This window comes from Hypanus sabinus, chromosome 4 (assembly GCF_030144855.1).
Source record: "Hypanus sabinus isolate sHypSab1 chromosome 4, sHypSab1.hap1, whole genome shotgun sequence".
Taxonomy (NCBI): domain Eukaryota; kingdom Metazoa; phylum Chordata; class Chondrichthyes; order Myliobatiformes; family Dasyatidae; genus Hypanus; species Hypanus sabinus.
Genome location: NC_082709.1, coordinates 80,484,778 through 80,501,714, shown reverse-complemented (window position 1 = coordinate 80,501,714; position 16,937 = coordinate 80,484,778). Strand labels below are relative to the sequence as shown.

General features: G+C 44.5%; 2 protein-coding genes across 2 annotated transcripts; both read left to right on the top strand.

The window, feature by feature from the left end:
- Window positions 1-1,038: 1,038 nt before the first annotated feature.
- On the top strand, window positions 1,039-6,622 carry LOC132392295 (interferon tau-like). The gene is made up of 4 exons (XM_059966118.1): window positions 1,039-1,279; window positions 1,420-1,509; window positions 6,170-6,409; window positions 6,524-6,622. Exons 1-4 carry the CDS (start codon window positions 1,148-1,150, stop codon window positions 6,620-6,622), a joined length of 561 nt encoding a protein of 186 aa, XP_059822101.1. The 5' UTR covers window positions 1,039-1,147.
- A 4,271-nt stretch (window positions 6,623-10,893) lies between these two features.
- LOC132392135 (interferon tau-like) lies at window positions 10,894-16,461 on the top strand. The gene is made up of 4 exons (XM_059965983.1): window positions 10,894-11,025; window positions 11,166-11,255; window positions 15,934-16,173; window positions 16,288-16,461. The coding sequence occupies exons 1-4, from the start codon at window positions 10,894-10,896 to the stop codon at window positions 16,384-16,386; spliced, it is 561 nt and encodes a 186-aa protein (XP_059821966.1). The 3' UTR covers window positions 16,387-16,461.
- Window positions 16,462-16,937: the final 476 nt, after the last annotated feature.

Here is a 16,937-nt window from a genome sequence, read left to right as displayed (position 1 = left end):
GTCCTTGGATGTTCCCGGTGCATGCTGGCAGTAGTTCGGTAGAGGCTCCTTCACGCTAAACTGGTTGAAGTGCCCTTCGATACTGAGGAGGGCATTGGGGAGGCCAGTTAATCACGGAGCTCAATCCCTCCGGTGTTAATTTGACATCTGCCTGGGGTGGGAATGTATACTTCAACCAGTGTAATATCAGAGAACTCCCGCGCTAGATAGTGACGAAAACCATAGGAATGAGAGAGAACCCCCTGCTCCGAGGACTCCAGCACTTAATCAGGAAGTAGATGTCATGGCTTCTGCAGTTTTATTGGCGTTCCACTCCTGTTGATAAACACGCCCACTTTCGGAAAGGACGAACCGTCACTTTTACCCTGGGACGCTTTCGTTTCGGGTGAATTTGCCGCGCAGCCACTTCCCAGCGGCAAGCTGAGCTGGAGACTATCCCGCAGAGAGAGCAGGCATCGGAATCGCCTTGCGATCCGGAGACGAAAGAAACGCCGAAGTGTCTTCTGTAAAGAACCCAGACACCATACCATCTTCATAGCGAGCACAGTCGCCAGCAGAAGGACGTGGCCCGGGCGCTCTGCACTGACCACCCTGCGATATGGCACCACTGCAGTTGGATGTAACAGAGAAGATCAGCGCTGACAGATGCAGTGTTACGGTAACCCTGATAACATGCAGCCCCATCGGATGCACCGACACAGTCTCGTCCTCACCCAAGCACGTCCCTTGCCAAACTCGACCCACCCTCCACAACACCTTGGACCCCCGAACTGAACGAACGCACCAAGAGCCTGAGCGCTGTTGCTCTCCCCGCTGGCGGATTTTCCCGTCGCTGCAGCTGGACTCTCCAGCTTTCAGATTCCTTACTTCAGAGCGGAGACCGCTCTCTCCCGACAGGCTCCCAAATATCCCGGTCATTTCACTTTTCGAATGAAACCTATTTTCGGATTTTCACCTATAAAATCCGGCAGCATGGCAGAGAGAGCTCAGAACAGGATCCCCATACACGGGTCTCGGCAGCACCAGCGTTCGCTCCCGGATCACAAGCCGTGGCATTTCCATATCGAGAGTTCCATTCGGCGAACAAGACCCGTTTTCGGAGCTGATTCTGGTCTCAGATCGGTGCTGTATTCAGTGTCGGGTGAAGATGGCATTGGGCCGTGTTTGGAGAGTTTGCAGTGTGTGGCTGTTGTTGACCGTGACCCTGACCCTGGGCTGTGAGAGGTTACAGTTACTGCAAGTTCTCAACAGAGAGACTCTGGGCGAGCTGAATGAAATGGTGAGTTGAACCCGCTCCCAGAGACCGGTCCTGACAGTCCCCGGCTGTTTGCTGTTACCAATCAGGTGATTTCAAAGAGTCTGTTGTCCGGTGTTTCTGTGTGTGGGGATTGTCAGTAACGTTGATATCTTCTGTCTCAGGGTGGCCGCCTCCCTCGACACTGTGTGACTGAGAGGCTGTCGTTGAAAACCAAGCCCTTGGAGCTGGTGAAACTTTCGGCGGAGGTTCCTGTGAGTAATCCCTGCATTTTACTTTAACGTAAATTATTCGAGATATTTTTGTGATGCTAAGAATCTGACTTGAAATTGAACAGGTTAATAAACTATTACAGAATGTCAATGCTTTCTTTCCATGTCATTGGCATTTTCTGTCACTCCAGCTCGGATCCTAAGGAAAACATTCAAAGGGAATATATCTGACTGCAGCCTTAACACCCTGTCGATCTCCTCCTGTGTCCCACTCACTGGTGGCCCAGACTGTGTATCTAACACCCTCTCCTCATCTCACATGCTCTAACACTAAACATGCCGCTCTCTGCGACCTTCTGCTTGTTACTCTCACTCCTTCTCCCTGCGCCCCCTGATCAGGCTGTCTGATCGTTTCAACTACCCACTGCATTTATCCCTTCTGACCATCTGCTGTAAATCTTCTTATCCCCTCAAAATCTCCTCGAATCAACAGAAAAACGGTGTCCACCACGGGTGATGAAATCAACTGCACCATCCTAATAATCTGACACCCAAGATTAAGTGCCCCCTCCAACCTGGTTAAATGATTGTTCAGCTTAGTTGGCCCACTGGGATCAAGGAGACGAAGGTTCTGTGTGTGTGTGTGTGTGTGTGTGTGTGGGGGGGGGGGGGGGAATAGAGGTGCATCAAATTATGTGTGGTGGAATTAGAATATATTGCATTATTTTTCCCCACAGCTGAGGTGTCTACATTGATTTAAGTCAAAAAAGTAAGAGGTTTGGATGGGACATTAGAAAAATGTTCCTCCAGCGTATGCTTGAAATTTGGAACCCAGCGTCTGTGAAGATATTGAGGGCAGAAATTTTCACAACATTTAAGGAGTATATGATTGCTTCGATTGCCAACACCACTGAGCAGCTAATGGTGAATGAGCATGAGAACAATGCAGCACAGTACATGCACAATGTCTATTCTAATATCATTCTAACCCATCCCTCCCTCATAGTCCTCCCTGTTCCTTTCTTGCATATGTCTATCTAAGAGTCCCAATAATGTCCCAAATGTATTTGCCTCGACCACCACCCTGGCAAGACGTTCTATGCATCCACTGTTCTCTGTGTAAAAGACCTACCTCTGACACTGCCTGCCCATACATTCCTCCAAACGCCTGAAAGTTATGCTCCTTTTATTAGCCATTTTCATCCTGGGAAAAAGTCTCTGTTGCCCACTCTACCTTTGCCTGTTATCATCTTGTACACCTCAATCAAGTCACCTCTCATTTTCCTTCTCTCCAAAGAGAAAAACCCAATTTATCCTCATGACACATGTCCTCTAATCTGATCAGCATCATGGTAAGTCTCCTCTGCACCCTCTGTAAAGCCATGTACTTCCTATATTGAAGTGAACAAAACTGAACACAATACTCCAAGTGTGGTCTAACCTGAGTTTTATAGAAGAGTTATAGAAACATAGAACATAGAACTGCAACATTACCTAACAGCTCTTACACTCAATCCTATGAGTAACTCCAGATGTCTTCTTAATCATCCTGTCAACTTCCTCAGCAAATTTAAGGGATCCATGGACATGGACTTCAAGATCCCTCTTTTCCTCCACTTAAGATCCCTGCCATTAACTCTGTATATTCTGCCTTCAATTTTGACCTTCCAAAGAGAAAAACTTGATACTTTTCTAAATTGAACACCATCTGCCATTTTCCAGCCCAGCTCTGCATTTCATGAATGTCCCATTTTAACCGAAATCAATCCTCTATTCTATGGATAACAGCATCAATCTTTGTGTTATCTGCAAACTTACTAACTCTCCCTTCCGCTTCCTGATCTAAGTCATTTAAAAAATATTACAAAGAGAAGAGTTTCAGGACAGATTTTTGCAAACACCACGAGCGAGAAGACTTCAAGTCAGAATGTGTTCCGTGTGCTACCACCTTCTGCCTTCTGTGGGCTAGCCAACTCTGAATCCACGTAGACACGTTTCCCTGAATTCAATGCCTCTTTACTTTTTGAATGAGCTTACCATGAGGAACATGTCAAATGCGTTACTAAAATCCATAAGACTACATCCACTGTTCTGCCTTGGGGATTTCCTTAATTCGATGTGTGATGGCCTTTTCATGTCCAGTTCTAGCTCTCCTAAGTCCATTTGTTAGCTGCTGCCTGGCTACTAGCAGACTAGATGGGCCAAATGGTCTAATTATGCTCCTATGTGTTATAGCCTACCTTGTAACTCTCAAGAGTCTGATCTTGTCTTACTAAATGTTAGGTATGTTTCTTTCTTCCTCTAAACTAGGTGTTCCACTTCTCTTGTCAACCGTGATTCCTTCACGCTACCATCCTATCCTTGCCTTTATAGGGTAAACCTATCCAGAATCACATGCAAGTACTACAGCCTTCACATTTCCATGGTGCATTTCTCTGAGTGCATCTGTTCCCAATTTATGCTCTCGTTCCTATCTAATAGCATCATAATTCACCTGCCTCCAATTAAATAATTTATCATACTGTTTGCTCCTATCCTTCTAAAAGGCTATGGTAAAGATGTGGGAGTTGTAGTCACTGTCTCCAAAATGCTCATCTAAAAAAGATATGTCACCTGACCACGTTCATTGGCTAGAACCAGTCTTAATGTGACCTCTCCTCTAGTTGGCCTGTCTGCACACTGTGTCAGGAATCCTTCCAGTACACACCTAACGTGTTCTGTCCCATCTAAACTTTTTGCACTGAGGAGCTGACAATCAATATTAGAGAACTTGAAGTCACCCATGACCACAACCCTGTATCTTTCCAAAATCTGCCTCCCAATCTGCAGCTCAGTATCTCGGATACTGTAGGGGGATGGACAGAAAACATTCAATAGAGTGACTGCTCCCTTGCTGTTTCTGACTTCCATCAACACTGACTCAGTAGACGATCCCTCAAGGATGCCTTGCGATACCATCCCAGATTAGCAATCCCACTCCCCCACCATTTCCCCTCTCTCCCTGTCCCTTTTGAAAAATCTAAACCCCAGAAAATGCAACAGAAAATTCTTGCCCTTCTGACAGGCAAGTCTCTGTAATGGCCACAACATTGAACTTCCATGTACTGACCTATGCTCTAACTTCATCACCCTTGTTCCTGACATTACTTGTACTAAAATAGACATATTTCACACCATATAACTGACTGCCTTTATGCTGTTCCACTGCCTCTCCTTCCTCGCAGTTTCTCTCCAGGCTGCATCTCGCTTCTACTACCACTGCCCCAATCACTCTGAAAGAGATTTCTTTAGGTGGCTGCTTGATGGGTGGTATGGACTGAGAAGACCCCAGCACCTTTTTTTCTGTGACTTTTATTTGCCTCTACTCAAGTTTTGAAGTGTAGAAGATGCCTATGATCTGCTTATCTTAAAAATGTGTGATGGCCATTGGGCATCAGGTACCACAGGGTGCAGACATGGGACACCTCAGCTCACATTACAAGACACCCCTAAAAAGTTCCCATTCCCATAGTCACCTGTCATCGATTCCCCTAACCAGTTCACCTAAAATGTGTGGCTACTGGGAGATCCTGCTTTCTCTGGTGGACAGAGCATAGGTGTGTAGGTGCAGAGTAAGCAGCATCTCCCTGTGGCCACACATTTTAATTCCATGTCCCATTCCCATTCTGATAAATCTACCCATGACCTCGTCTATTGTCAAAATGAAGCCAAACTCAGGTTGGAGGAACAACACATTATATACCAGCTGGGTAGCCTCCAACCTGATGGCATGAACATTGATTTCTCTAACTTCCGTTAATGCCCCTCCTCCCTTTCTTACACCATCCTTGATTTATTTATTCCCCCCTCTTTCTTTCTGGCTCTGCCCATCACTCTTTGCCTGTTCACCATCTCCCTCTGGTGCTCCCCCCCTCCCCCTTTCTTTCTGCCTGGGCCTCCCGTCCCATGATCCTTTCCCTTCTCCAGCCCTGTATCCCTTTTGCCAATCACCTTTCCAGCTCTTAGCTTCACCCCACCCCCTCTGGACTTCTACTATCATTTCGGATCTCCCCCTCCCCCTCCCACTTTCAAATCTCTTACTATCTTTCCTTTCAGTTGGTCCTGACAAAGGGTCTCGGCCCGAAACGTCGACAGTGCTCCTCCCTATAGATGCTGCCTGGCCTGCTGTGTTCTACCAGCATTTTTTGTGTATTGCTTGAATTTCCAGCATCTGCAGCTTTCCTCGTGTTTGCAAAGTTAACATGCAACTGTTTATGCCACTGTCTTTATAAATTACTGTTTAATCTTTGTAACAACCCATTCGGACGACTGTCTGTTTCGCCTCCTTGATTCCCCTCTTTGTGAGATTGTCGATTTCTATAAAATCTCCCCCTCGCTATTTCTGGTGAACGGAGAGCAGACTCTTGTCTCTGTGTAAGTAGCATCCTGTGGCATCGATGCCATTCCCTCATTCAGTCAAGCGTCTTGTTCTTCATCCGTGTGATTCATTGCTCATTCCCTGTTGAAATCTCTAGCTGTAGACGGAAACTGCCAATGATGTGGCCTTCAATTCACAGTTGTTAGTTGCCCTCCATTTGCGGTCTGTATATTTTAAGTTGATGTTTGATTTTGTCTTGTACTAAGACTCATAAACACTCTGTTCTAATTCTAAACGTTTGTGAGACCACGGCCCTACTAATGTCCCCATGTGTGTTTTGCACAGGCCCAGGAAAGGATCCAGATTGTCCATCAGACCCTGCATCACCTCCGCAGGATCTACAGTATGAACCTGAGCTCAGTCAGCTGGGTCCAGAGCTCAGTGGAACTCCTTCGGCTTCTGTTGGATCGGCAGCTCAGAGAGCTGGATGTGTGTGTCCGGAAACCAGGCTCAGAGACCAGACCAAGGAAGAATGCCGCAATTCTTAAATACTTTCAGAAATTGAGAGAGTTTCTGAAACAGAAGGTACATTGATATTTAAACATGTGCCTGCCAATACACTGATTTATCTACTTGATACTTGTTCATTATCTAATTTTTCACTATTGAGTACATTTGCCTTTTTTTCCTCCCTTTTAGGGATTCAGCAACTGTGCCTGGGAGATAACCCGCACTGAGACCATGACGCATTTGAAACAGCTCCTTCTCATTATGGCAAAAATCAACAGAGATCACTGAAGATTTTCCAGAGTCAATTTCATGAGGGATCAAGATTTATGACTATTTATTTAAAATAAATTTCAAGGAAAAGTATATCTGAACAGACTGATATTACATTCAAAAATAAATTAAACTAAATGCTAGAAATGTTAATGGAAACGCCAACTGGTGCAAATAATCAGTGCATGTGCAGAAGAAACCTGAGTTAATTCCTCGAGTCAATGCTCATAAACTTGAAACACTAACTGTTGTTCACTCCTCTCAGCAGTTGTCTGAGCTGTGCATGTTTGCAGTATTTTCTGTTTTTACTATTTATTATATAACTATATGAATCACACATTTTCATTTGGCAAGTGATGTGGAAGGAATAATGTCTGGGTCTTTCTCCATATCCAGTGTTGTATTAATTTATTGTATTATTTATTAATTAATTTATTTTTGTAGTATTACTCAGTGATGACATGTGAATTTGCTGAATGATCCTATTCTTGTCCATTCATATCAAGACAGGCAGCTACTGTAATGCAATGATCCATTCCTGGAAAAGGTGCACAGTGGACAGCTTCGTAGTCTATCTGCCATTCTGCATCTTATCTCTGTTATGGTTTACATCATTTTAGTTCCCTACCTAAAATTAATCCTGGGTGGAATTTTGTTTCTCATAAGTTCATGCACATGAAATTTTGCAATTTCTTCTGTCCAGCATCCTCTAGTGTTATCAGTTTAATCTGAGAGTTGTAGGTTTCAGCCCCTTTTCAAAGGAAAATTGTTTAAAGTTCCGTTCGTTTTCCCAAAAATTATTCCTCTAATTGTCATTTTTGCAATGGGAATATGCATTGGGAATGTTCTGACCTACACTTAGTGCACAGGTTGTGGTTTGCAAAACCATTCCTCTTGATTTCATCACTGACCTTCAGTGAGCATAATGTGATTGTTCTTCCAATGGTTAGAAGATATATTTAACTTAATTTATTTATACTGTATTTATTCTGATCATTTTTAAAAGTATGTACATGTATCTCAAAAGTTTTAATTTATTATTATTGTGAGAATTGCAATGGATAATATATTTCTACATTTAATAAAAAAATCATTGAAGATGTTTCTACATGTTAATTATTCTGAATATTTCACATTTTTGGAATACAAATTTTGTGCACGCTGATCCTCCTCACAGAATATAACATTTCGTCTTCTCACATCTTGTTAAAGGTACTTCCCCCGCTTTATTCTATCCCTTGCAATGTCACACTCAGCATATGAGTACACTTCACAGTGATTTGACTTGATTTTTATCTTCCCTGTATGATACTTGGATTTACGTTCTTGGTTTTCATCCTCATATTCTCCCTTCGAATGAGGAAGTGTTGAATCCGAAGTGAACGTGTAACACAGGCCTATTTTGTAAAAGCAGAAGCCACATGCAGTAGCACTGTCAGGGAGGGTAACGTACGGCTCTTCTTGCTAATATCGGGCTCACTGTGGCAGTGGAGGAGGCTGCAGTCAGGTCAGAATGGGACTGGGATTGAGAACTTTTAGAATCCAGGATCATAAATTCTAAATTTAAGTTTATTGTCAGAAGCATCAGTGCCCAGGTTATAAATGCCATGAAAATTAGCTTTTTGTTTGCAAGAACAGCACAGCATATTATAAACATTACTAACAAAAGTTAGCAAACGTAATTTACAAAAAAAAAGTCCTGTACAGTGAGTATATAGAGTTAGGAAAGAGGCTGAGGAGAAGGACCTCCAAGGTAGTGCAGGCAAGAATGGGACACAGGTCGATAAGGTGGTTAAGAAGGCTTATGGGATACAGTACTTGTTTTTATCAGTCGTGGCATTGAGTTCAAAGGTCAAGAGGTTACGTTGCAACTTTATCGACTCTTGTTAGGCCACCTCTGGTGGTTTGCATACAGTTCTTGTCGCTCCACTATAGGAAGGATGTTGAAGATTTCGAGAGGGTGCAGAAGAGGTTTACCAGGATGTTGCCTGATTTAGAGGGCATGTGCTGTCACGAGAGGCTGAACAGATTTGGATTGCTTGCTTTGGAGCAGCATAGGGTGGGAGGGAGAGCTGATAGTGGTTTATATTCTTTACTCAGAGAGTGGTAACTGTGTGGAATGAGCTTCCAGTAGAAGTGGTAGAGGCAGGTTCGGTATTGTCATTTAAAGTAAAGTTGGATAGGTATATGGACAGGAAAGGAATGGAGGGTAATGGGCTGAGTGCGGGCCAGTGGGACTGGGTGAGAGTAAGCGTTCGGCACAGACTAGAAGGGCCAGGATGGCCTGTTTCCGTGCTGTGATTGTTATATGGTTATATGATGATGAGATGCATAGGTAGAGTAGACAGGGAGTATCTTTTTTCTCCCAGGGTAGAAATATCTAATACCAGAGGGCATGCATTGAAGGTGGGTCGGGGCAGGTTCAAAGGGGAATCGAGAGGTAAGTTTTTTTACTTAGGAAGTGGTAAATGCCTGGAATGTGGAATGTTTGGTAGTAGAGGCTTTTAAAGAGACGTTCAGATAAGCACATGGACGTGGATATGAGGAAGATGGAGGTAAGAGGGATTCGTTTTTAAATTATTTTTAAGCTGCCTCGATACAACATTGTGGGCCGAAGGGCCTGTTCCTGTGCTGTACTGTTCTATGTTCTGTAAACTTACAGGAACATAAATTATACACAAGTTACGAAATAAGAAAAGTAGACATAACTACACAAGTAAGTTGTGCAAGTTGATCCAGGGTCGTGTTAGGGTATTTCAGGTCGGAACAGGACCCCGAGACGGTGGGGAAGAAGCTGCTGAAGAGCTTTGAGATGTGAGTCTTCTGGCCCCTCTAGTTTCTGCCTCGTGGGAACGTTTATAATGGATGTTGCTTTCCTGGGGCACTGTCTCCTGCCGATGTCATTTATGGTGTGGAGAGTGAGGAAACTGGACGAGTGTACTACACTCTGCAGCCTCTTGAATTCCTGTGCATTGAGTTTCCACACCAATCCACGATGCAACCCGCCAGAACGCTTTCTACTGTACATCTGCAGAAGTTTGGCAGAGTATTCGATGACATTTTGAATCGCCTTCAACTAAGAAAATAGGGATGCTGGTCTGGCGCGTGTCTTTACTGTTGCATCCCGCAGTGGTCGAGTGTGTTGAGTCCTTGGATGTTCCCGGTGCATGCTGGCAGTAGTTCGGTAGAGGCTCCTTCACGCTAAACTGGTTGAAGTGCCCTTCGATACTGAGGAGGGCATTGGGGAGGCCAGTTAATCACGGAGCTCAATCCCTCCGGTGTTAATTTGACATCTGCCTGGGGTGGGAATGTATACTTCAACCAGTGTAATATCAGAGAACTCCCGCGCTAGATAGTGACGAAAACCATAGGAATGAGAGAGAACCCCCTGCTCCGAGGACTCCAGCACTTAATCAGGAAGTAGATGTCATGGCTTCTGCAGTTTTATTGGCGTTCCACTCCTGTTGATAAACACGCCCACTTTCGGAAAGGACGAACCGTCACTTTTACCCTGGGACGCTTTCGTTTCGGGTGAATTTGCCGCGCAGCCACTTCCCAGCGGCAAGCTGAGCTGGAGACTATCCCGCAGAGAGAGCAGGCATCGGAATCGCCTTGCGATCCGGAGACGAAAGAAACGCCGAAGTGTCTTCTGTAAAGAACCCAGACACCATACCATCTTCATAGCGAGCACAGTCGCCAGCAGAAGGACGTGGCCCGGGCGCTCTGCACTGACCACCCTGCGATATGGCACCACTGCAGTTGGATGTAACAGAGAAGATCAGCGCTGACAGATGCAGTGTTACGGTAACCCTGATAACATGCAGCCCCGACGGATGCACCGACACAGTCACGTCCTCACCCCAGCACGTCCCTTGCCAAACTCGACCCACCCTCCACAACACCTTGGACCCCCGATCTGAACGCACCAAGAGCCTGAGCGCTGTTGCTCTCCCCGCTGGCGGATTTTCCCGTCGCTGCAGCTGGACTCTCCAGCTTTCAGATTCCTTACTTCAGAGCGGAGACCGCTCTCTCCCGACAGGCTCCCAAATATCCCGGTCATTTCACTTTTCGAATGAAACCTATTTTCGGATTTTCACATATAAAATCCGGCAGCATGGCAGAGAGAGCTCAGAACAGGATCCCCAGACACGGGTCTCGGCAGCACCAGCGTTCGCTCCCGGATCACAAGCCGTGGCATTTCCATATCGAGAGTTCCATTCGGCGAACAAGACCCGTTTTCGGAGCTGATTCTGGTCTCAGATCGGTGCTGTATTCAGTGTCGGGTGAAGATGGCATTGGGCCGTGTTTGGAGAGTTTGCAGTGTGTGGCTGTTGTTGACCGTGACCCTGACCCTGGGCTGTGAGAGGTTACAGTTACTGCAAGTTCTCAACAGAGAGACTCTGGGCGAGCTAAATGAAATGGTGAGTTGAACCCGCTCCCAGAGACCGGTCCTGACAGTCCCCGGCTGTTTGCTGTTACCAATCAGGTGATTTCAAAGAGTCTGTTGTCCGGTGTTTCTGTGTGTGGGGATTGTCAGTAACGTTGATATCTTCTGTCTCAGGGTGGCCGCCTCCCTCGACACTGTGTGACTGAGAGGCTGTCGTTGAAAACCAAGCCCTTGGAGCTGGTGAAACTTTCGGCGGAGGTTCCTGTGAGTAATCTCTGCATTTTACTTTAACGTAAATTATTCGAGATATTTTTGTGATGCTAAGAATCTGACTTGAAATTGAACAGGTGAATAAACTATTACAGAATGTCAATGCTTTCTCTCCATGTCATTGGCATTTTCTGTCACTCCAGCTCGGATCCTAAGGAAAACATTCAAAGGGAATATATCTGACTGCAGCCTTCACACCCTGTCGATCTCCTCCTGTGTCCCACTCACTGGTGGCCCACACTGTGTATCTAACACCCTCTCCTCATCTCACATGCTCTAACACTAAACATGCCGCTCTCTGCGACCTTCTGCTTGTTACTCTCACTCCTTCTCCCTGCGCCCCCTGATCAGGCTGTCTGATCGTTTCAACTACCCACTGCATTTATCCCTTCTGACCATCTGCTATAAATCTTCTTATCCCCTCAAAATCTCCTCGAATCAACAGAAAAACGGTGTCCACCACGGGTGATGAAATCAACAGCACCATCCTAATAATCTGACACTCAAGATTAAGTGCCCCCTCCAACCTGGTTAAATGATTGTTCAGCTTAGTTGGCCCACTGGGATCAAGGAGACGAAGGTTCTGTGTGTGTGTGTGTGTGTGTGTGTGTGTGTGTGTGTGTGTGTGTGTGTGGGCGGGGGGGGGGGGAATAGAGGTGCATCAAATTATGTGTGGTGGAATTAGAATGTATTGCATTATTTTTCCCCACAGCTGAGGTGTCTACATTGATTTAAGTCAAAAAAGTAAGAGGTTTGGATGGGACATTAGAAAAATGTTCCTCCAGGGTATGCTTGAAATTTGGAACCCAGCGTCTGTGAAGATATTGAGGGCAAAAATTTTCACAACATTTAAGGAGTATATGATTGCTTCAATTGCCAACGCCACTGAGCAGCTAATGGTGAATGAGCATGAGAACAATGCAGCACAGTACATGCACAATGTCTATTCTAATATCATTCTAACCCATCCCTCCCTCATAGTCCTCCGTGTTCCTTTCTTGCATATGTCTATCTAAGAGTCCCAATAATGTCCCAAATGTATTTGCCTCGACCACCACCCTGGCAAGACGTTCTATGCATCCACTGTTCTCTGTGTAAAAGACCTACCTCTGACACTGCCTGCCCATACATTCCTCCAAACGCCTGAAAGTTATGCTCCTTTTATTAGCCATTTTCATCCTGGGAAAAAGTCTCTGTTGCCCACTCTACCTTTGCCTGTTATCATCTTGTACACCTCAATCAAATCATGTCTCATCTTCCTTCTCTCCAAGGAGAAAATCCCAATTCATCCTCATGACACATGCCCTCTAATCTGATCAGCATCATGGTAAGTCTCCTCTGCACCCTCTCTAAAGCCATGTACTTCCTATATTGAAGTGAACAAAACTGAACACAATACTCCAAGTGTGGTCTAACCTGAGTTTTATAGAAGAGTTATAGAAACATAGAACATAGAACTGCAACATTACCTAACAGCTCTTACACTCAATCCTATGAGTAACTCCAGATGTCTTCTTAATCATCCTGTCAACTTCCTCAGCAAATTTAAGGGATCCATGGACATGGACTTCAAGATCCCTCTTTTCCTCCACTTAAGATCCCTGCCATTAACTCTGTATATTCTGCCTTCAATTTTGACCTTCCAAAGAGAAAAACTTGATACTTTTCTAAATTGAACACCATCTGCCATTTTCCAGCCCAGCTCTGCATTCCATGAATGTCCCATTTTAACCGAAATCAATCCTCTATTCTATGCATAACAGCATCAATCTTTGTGTTATCTGCAAACTTACTAACTCTCCCTTCCGCTTCCTGATCTAAGTCATTTAAAAAATATTACAAAGAGAAGAGTTTCAGGACAGATTTTTGCAAACACCACGAGCGAGAAGACTTCAAGTCAGAATGTGTTCCGTCAGCTACCACCTTCTGCCTTCTGTGGGCTAGCCATCTCTGAATCCACGTAGACACGTTTCCCTGAATTCAATGCCTCTTTACTTTTTGAATGAGCTTACCATGAGGAACATGTCAAATGCGTTACTAAAATCCATAAGACTACATCCACTGTTCTGCCTTGGGGATTTCCTTAATTCGATGTGTGATGGCCTTTTCATGTCCAGTTCTAGCTCTCCTAAGTCCATTTGTTAGCTGCTGCCTGGCTACTAGCAGACTAGATGGGCCAAATGGTCTAATTATGCTCCTATGTGTTATAGCCTACCTTGTAACTCTCAAGAGTCTGATCTTGTCTTACTAAATGTTAGGTATGTTTCTTTCTTCCTCTAAACTAGGTGTTCCACTTCTCTTGTCAACCGTGATTCCTTCACCCTACCATCTTTTCTTTGCCTTTATAGGGTAAACCTATCCAGAATCACATGCAAGTACTACAGCCTTCACATTTCCATGGTGCATTTCTCTGAGTGCATCTGTTCCCAATTTATGCTCTCGTTCCTATCTAATAGCATCATAATTCACCTGCCTCCAATTAAATAATTTATCATACTGTTTGCTCCTATCCTTCTAAAAGGCTATGGTAAAGATGTGGGAGTTGTAGTCACTGTCTCCAAAATGCTCATCTAAAAAAGATATGTCACCTGACCACGTTCATTGGCTAGAACCAGTCTTAATGTGACCTCTCCTCTAGTTGGCCTGTCTGCACACTGTGTCAGGAATCCTTCCAGTACACACCTAACGTGTTCTGTCCCATCTAAACTTTTTGCACTGAGGAGCTGACAATCAATATTAGAGAACTTGAAGTCACCCATGACCACAACCCTGTATCTTTCCAAAATCTGCCTCCCAATCTGCAGCTCAGTATCTCTGATACTGTAGGGGGATGGACAGAAAACATTCAATAGAGTGACTGCTCCCTTGCTGTTTCTGACTTCCATCAACACTGACTCAGTAGACGATCCCTCAAGGATGCCCTGCGATACCATCCCAGATTAGCAATCCCACTCCCCCACCATTTCCCCTCTCTCCCTGTCCCTTTTGAAAAATCTAAACCCCAGAAAATGCAACAGAAAATTCTTGCCCTTCTGACAGGCAAGTCTCTGTAATGGCCACAACATTGAACTTCCATGTACTGACCTATGCTCTAACTTCATCACCCTTGTTCCTGACATTACTTGTACTAAAATAGACATATTTCACACCATATAACTGACTGCCTTTATGCTGTTCCACTGCCTCTCCTTCCTCGCAGTTTCTCTCCAGGCTGCATCTCCCTTCTACTACCACTGCCCCAATCACTCTGAAAGAGATTTCTTTAGGTGGCTGCTTGATGGGTGGTATGGACTGAGAGGACCCCAGCACCTTTTTTTCTGTGACTTTTATTTGCCTCTACTCAAGTTTTGAAGTGTAGAAGATGCCTATGATCTGCTTATCTTAAAAATGTGTGATGGCCATTGGGCATCAGGTACCACAGGGTGCAGACATAGGACACCTCAGCTCACATTACAAGACACCCCTAAAAAGTTCCCATTCCCATAGTCACCTGTCATCGATTCCCCTAACCAGTTCACCTAAAATGTGTGGCTACTGGGAGATCCTGCTTTCTCTGGTGGACAGAGCATAGGTGTGTAGGTGCAGAGTAAGCAGCATCTCCCTGTGGCCACACATTTTAATTCCATGTCCCATTCCCATTCTGATACGTCTACCCATGGCCTTGTCTATTGTCAAAATGAAGCCACACTCAGGTTGGAGGGACAACCTTATTTACCGGCTGGGTAGCCTCCATCCTGATGGCATGAACATTGATTTCTCTGACTTCTGTTAATGCCCCTCCTCCCTTTCTTATCCCATCCTTGATTTATTTATTCCCCCCTCTTTGTTTCTGTCTCTGCCCATCACTCTTTGCCTGTTCTCCATCTCCCTCTGGTGTTCCCCTCCCCCTTTCTTTCTCCCTAGGCCTCCCGACCCATGATCCTTTCCCTTCTCCAGCCCTGTATCCCTTTTGCCAATCACCTTTCCAGCTCTTAGCTTCACCTCACCCCCTCTGGACTTCTCCTATCAATTTGGATCTCCCCCTCCCACTCTCACTTTCAAATCTCTTACTATCCCTTCTTTCAGTTAGTCCTGACGAGGGTCTCGGCCCAAAACGTCGCCGGTGCTTCTCCCTATAGATGCTGCCTGGGCATTTTACGTTCCACCAGCATTTTTTGTGTGTTGCTTGAATTTCCAGCATCTGCAGCTTTCCTCGTGTTTGCAAAGTTAACATGCAACTGCTTATGCCACTGTCTTTATAAGTTACTGTTTAATCTTTTTAACAACCCATTCAGACGACTGTCTGTTTCGCCTCCTTGATTCCCCTCTTTGTGAGATTGTCGATTTCTATAAAATCTCCCCCTCGCTATTTCTGGTGAAAGGAGAGCAGACTCTAGTCTCTGTGTAAGTAGCATCCTGTGGCATCGATGCCATTCCCTCATTCAGTCAAGCGTCTTGTTCTTCATCCGTGTGGTTCATTGCTCATTCCCTGTTGAAATCTCTAGCTGTAGACGGAAACTGCCAATGATGTGGCCTTCAATTCACAGTTGTTAGTAGCCCTCCATTTGCGGTCTGTATATTTTAAGTTGATGTTTGATTTTGTCTTGTACTAAGACTCATAAACACTCTGTTCTAATTCTAAACGTTTGTGAGACCACGGCCCTACTAATGTCCCCATGTGTGTTTTGCACAGGCCCAGGAAAGGATCCAGATTGTCCATCAGACCCTGCATCACCTCTGCAGGATCTACAGTATGAACCTGAGCTCAGTCAGCTGGGTCCAGAGCTCAGTGGAACTCCTCCGGCTTCTGTTGGATCGGCAGCTCAGAGAGCTGGATGTGTGTGTCCGGAAACCAGGCTCAGAGACCAGACCAAGGAAGAATGCCACAATTCTTAAATACTTTCAGAAATTGAGAGAGTTTCTGAAACAGAAGGTACATTGATATTTAAACATGTGCCTGCCAATACACTGATTTATCTACTTGATACTTGTTCATTATCTAATTTTTCACTATTGAGTACATTTGCCTTTTTTTCCTCCCTTTTAGGGATTCAGCAACTGTGCCTGGGAGATAACCCGCACTGAGACCATGACGCATTTGAAACAGCTCCTTCTCATTATGGCAAAAATCAGCAGAGATCACTGAAGATTTTCCAGAGTCAATTTCATGAGGGATCAAGATTTATGACTATTTATTTAAAATAAATTTCAAGGAAAAGTATATCTGAACAGACTGATATTACATTCAAAAATAAATTAAACTAAATGCTAGAAATGTTAATGGAAACGCCAACTGGTGCAAATAATCAGTGCATGTGCAGAAGAAACCTGAGTTAATTCCTCGAGTCAATGCTCATAAACTTGAAACGCTAACTGTTGTTCACTCCTCTCAGCAGATGTCTGAGCTGTGCATGTTTGCAGTATTTTCTGTTTTTACTATTTATTATATAACTATATGAATCACACATATTCATTTGGCAAGTGATGTGGAAGGAATAATGTCCGGGTCTTTCTCCATATCCAGTGTTGTATTAATTTATTGTATTATTTATTTATTAATTTATTTTTGTAGTATTACTCAGTGATGACATGTGAATTTGCCGAATGATCCTATTCTTGTCCATTCATATCAAGACAGGCAGCTACTGTAATGCAATGATCCATTCCTGGAAAAGGTGCACAGTGGACAGCTTCTTA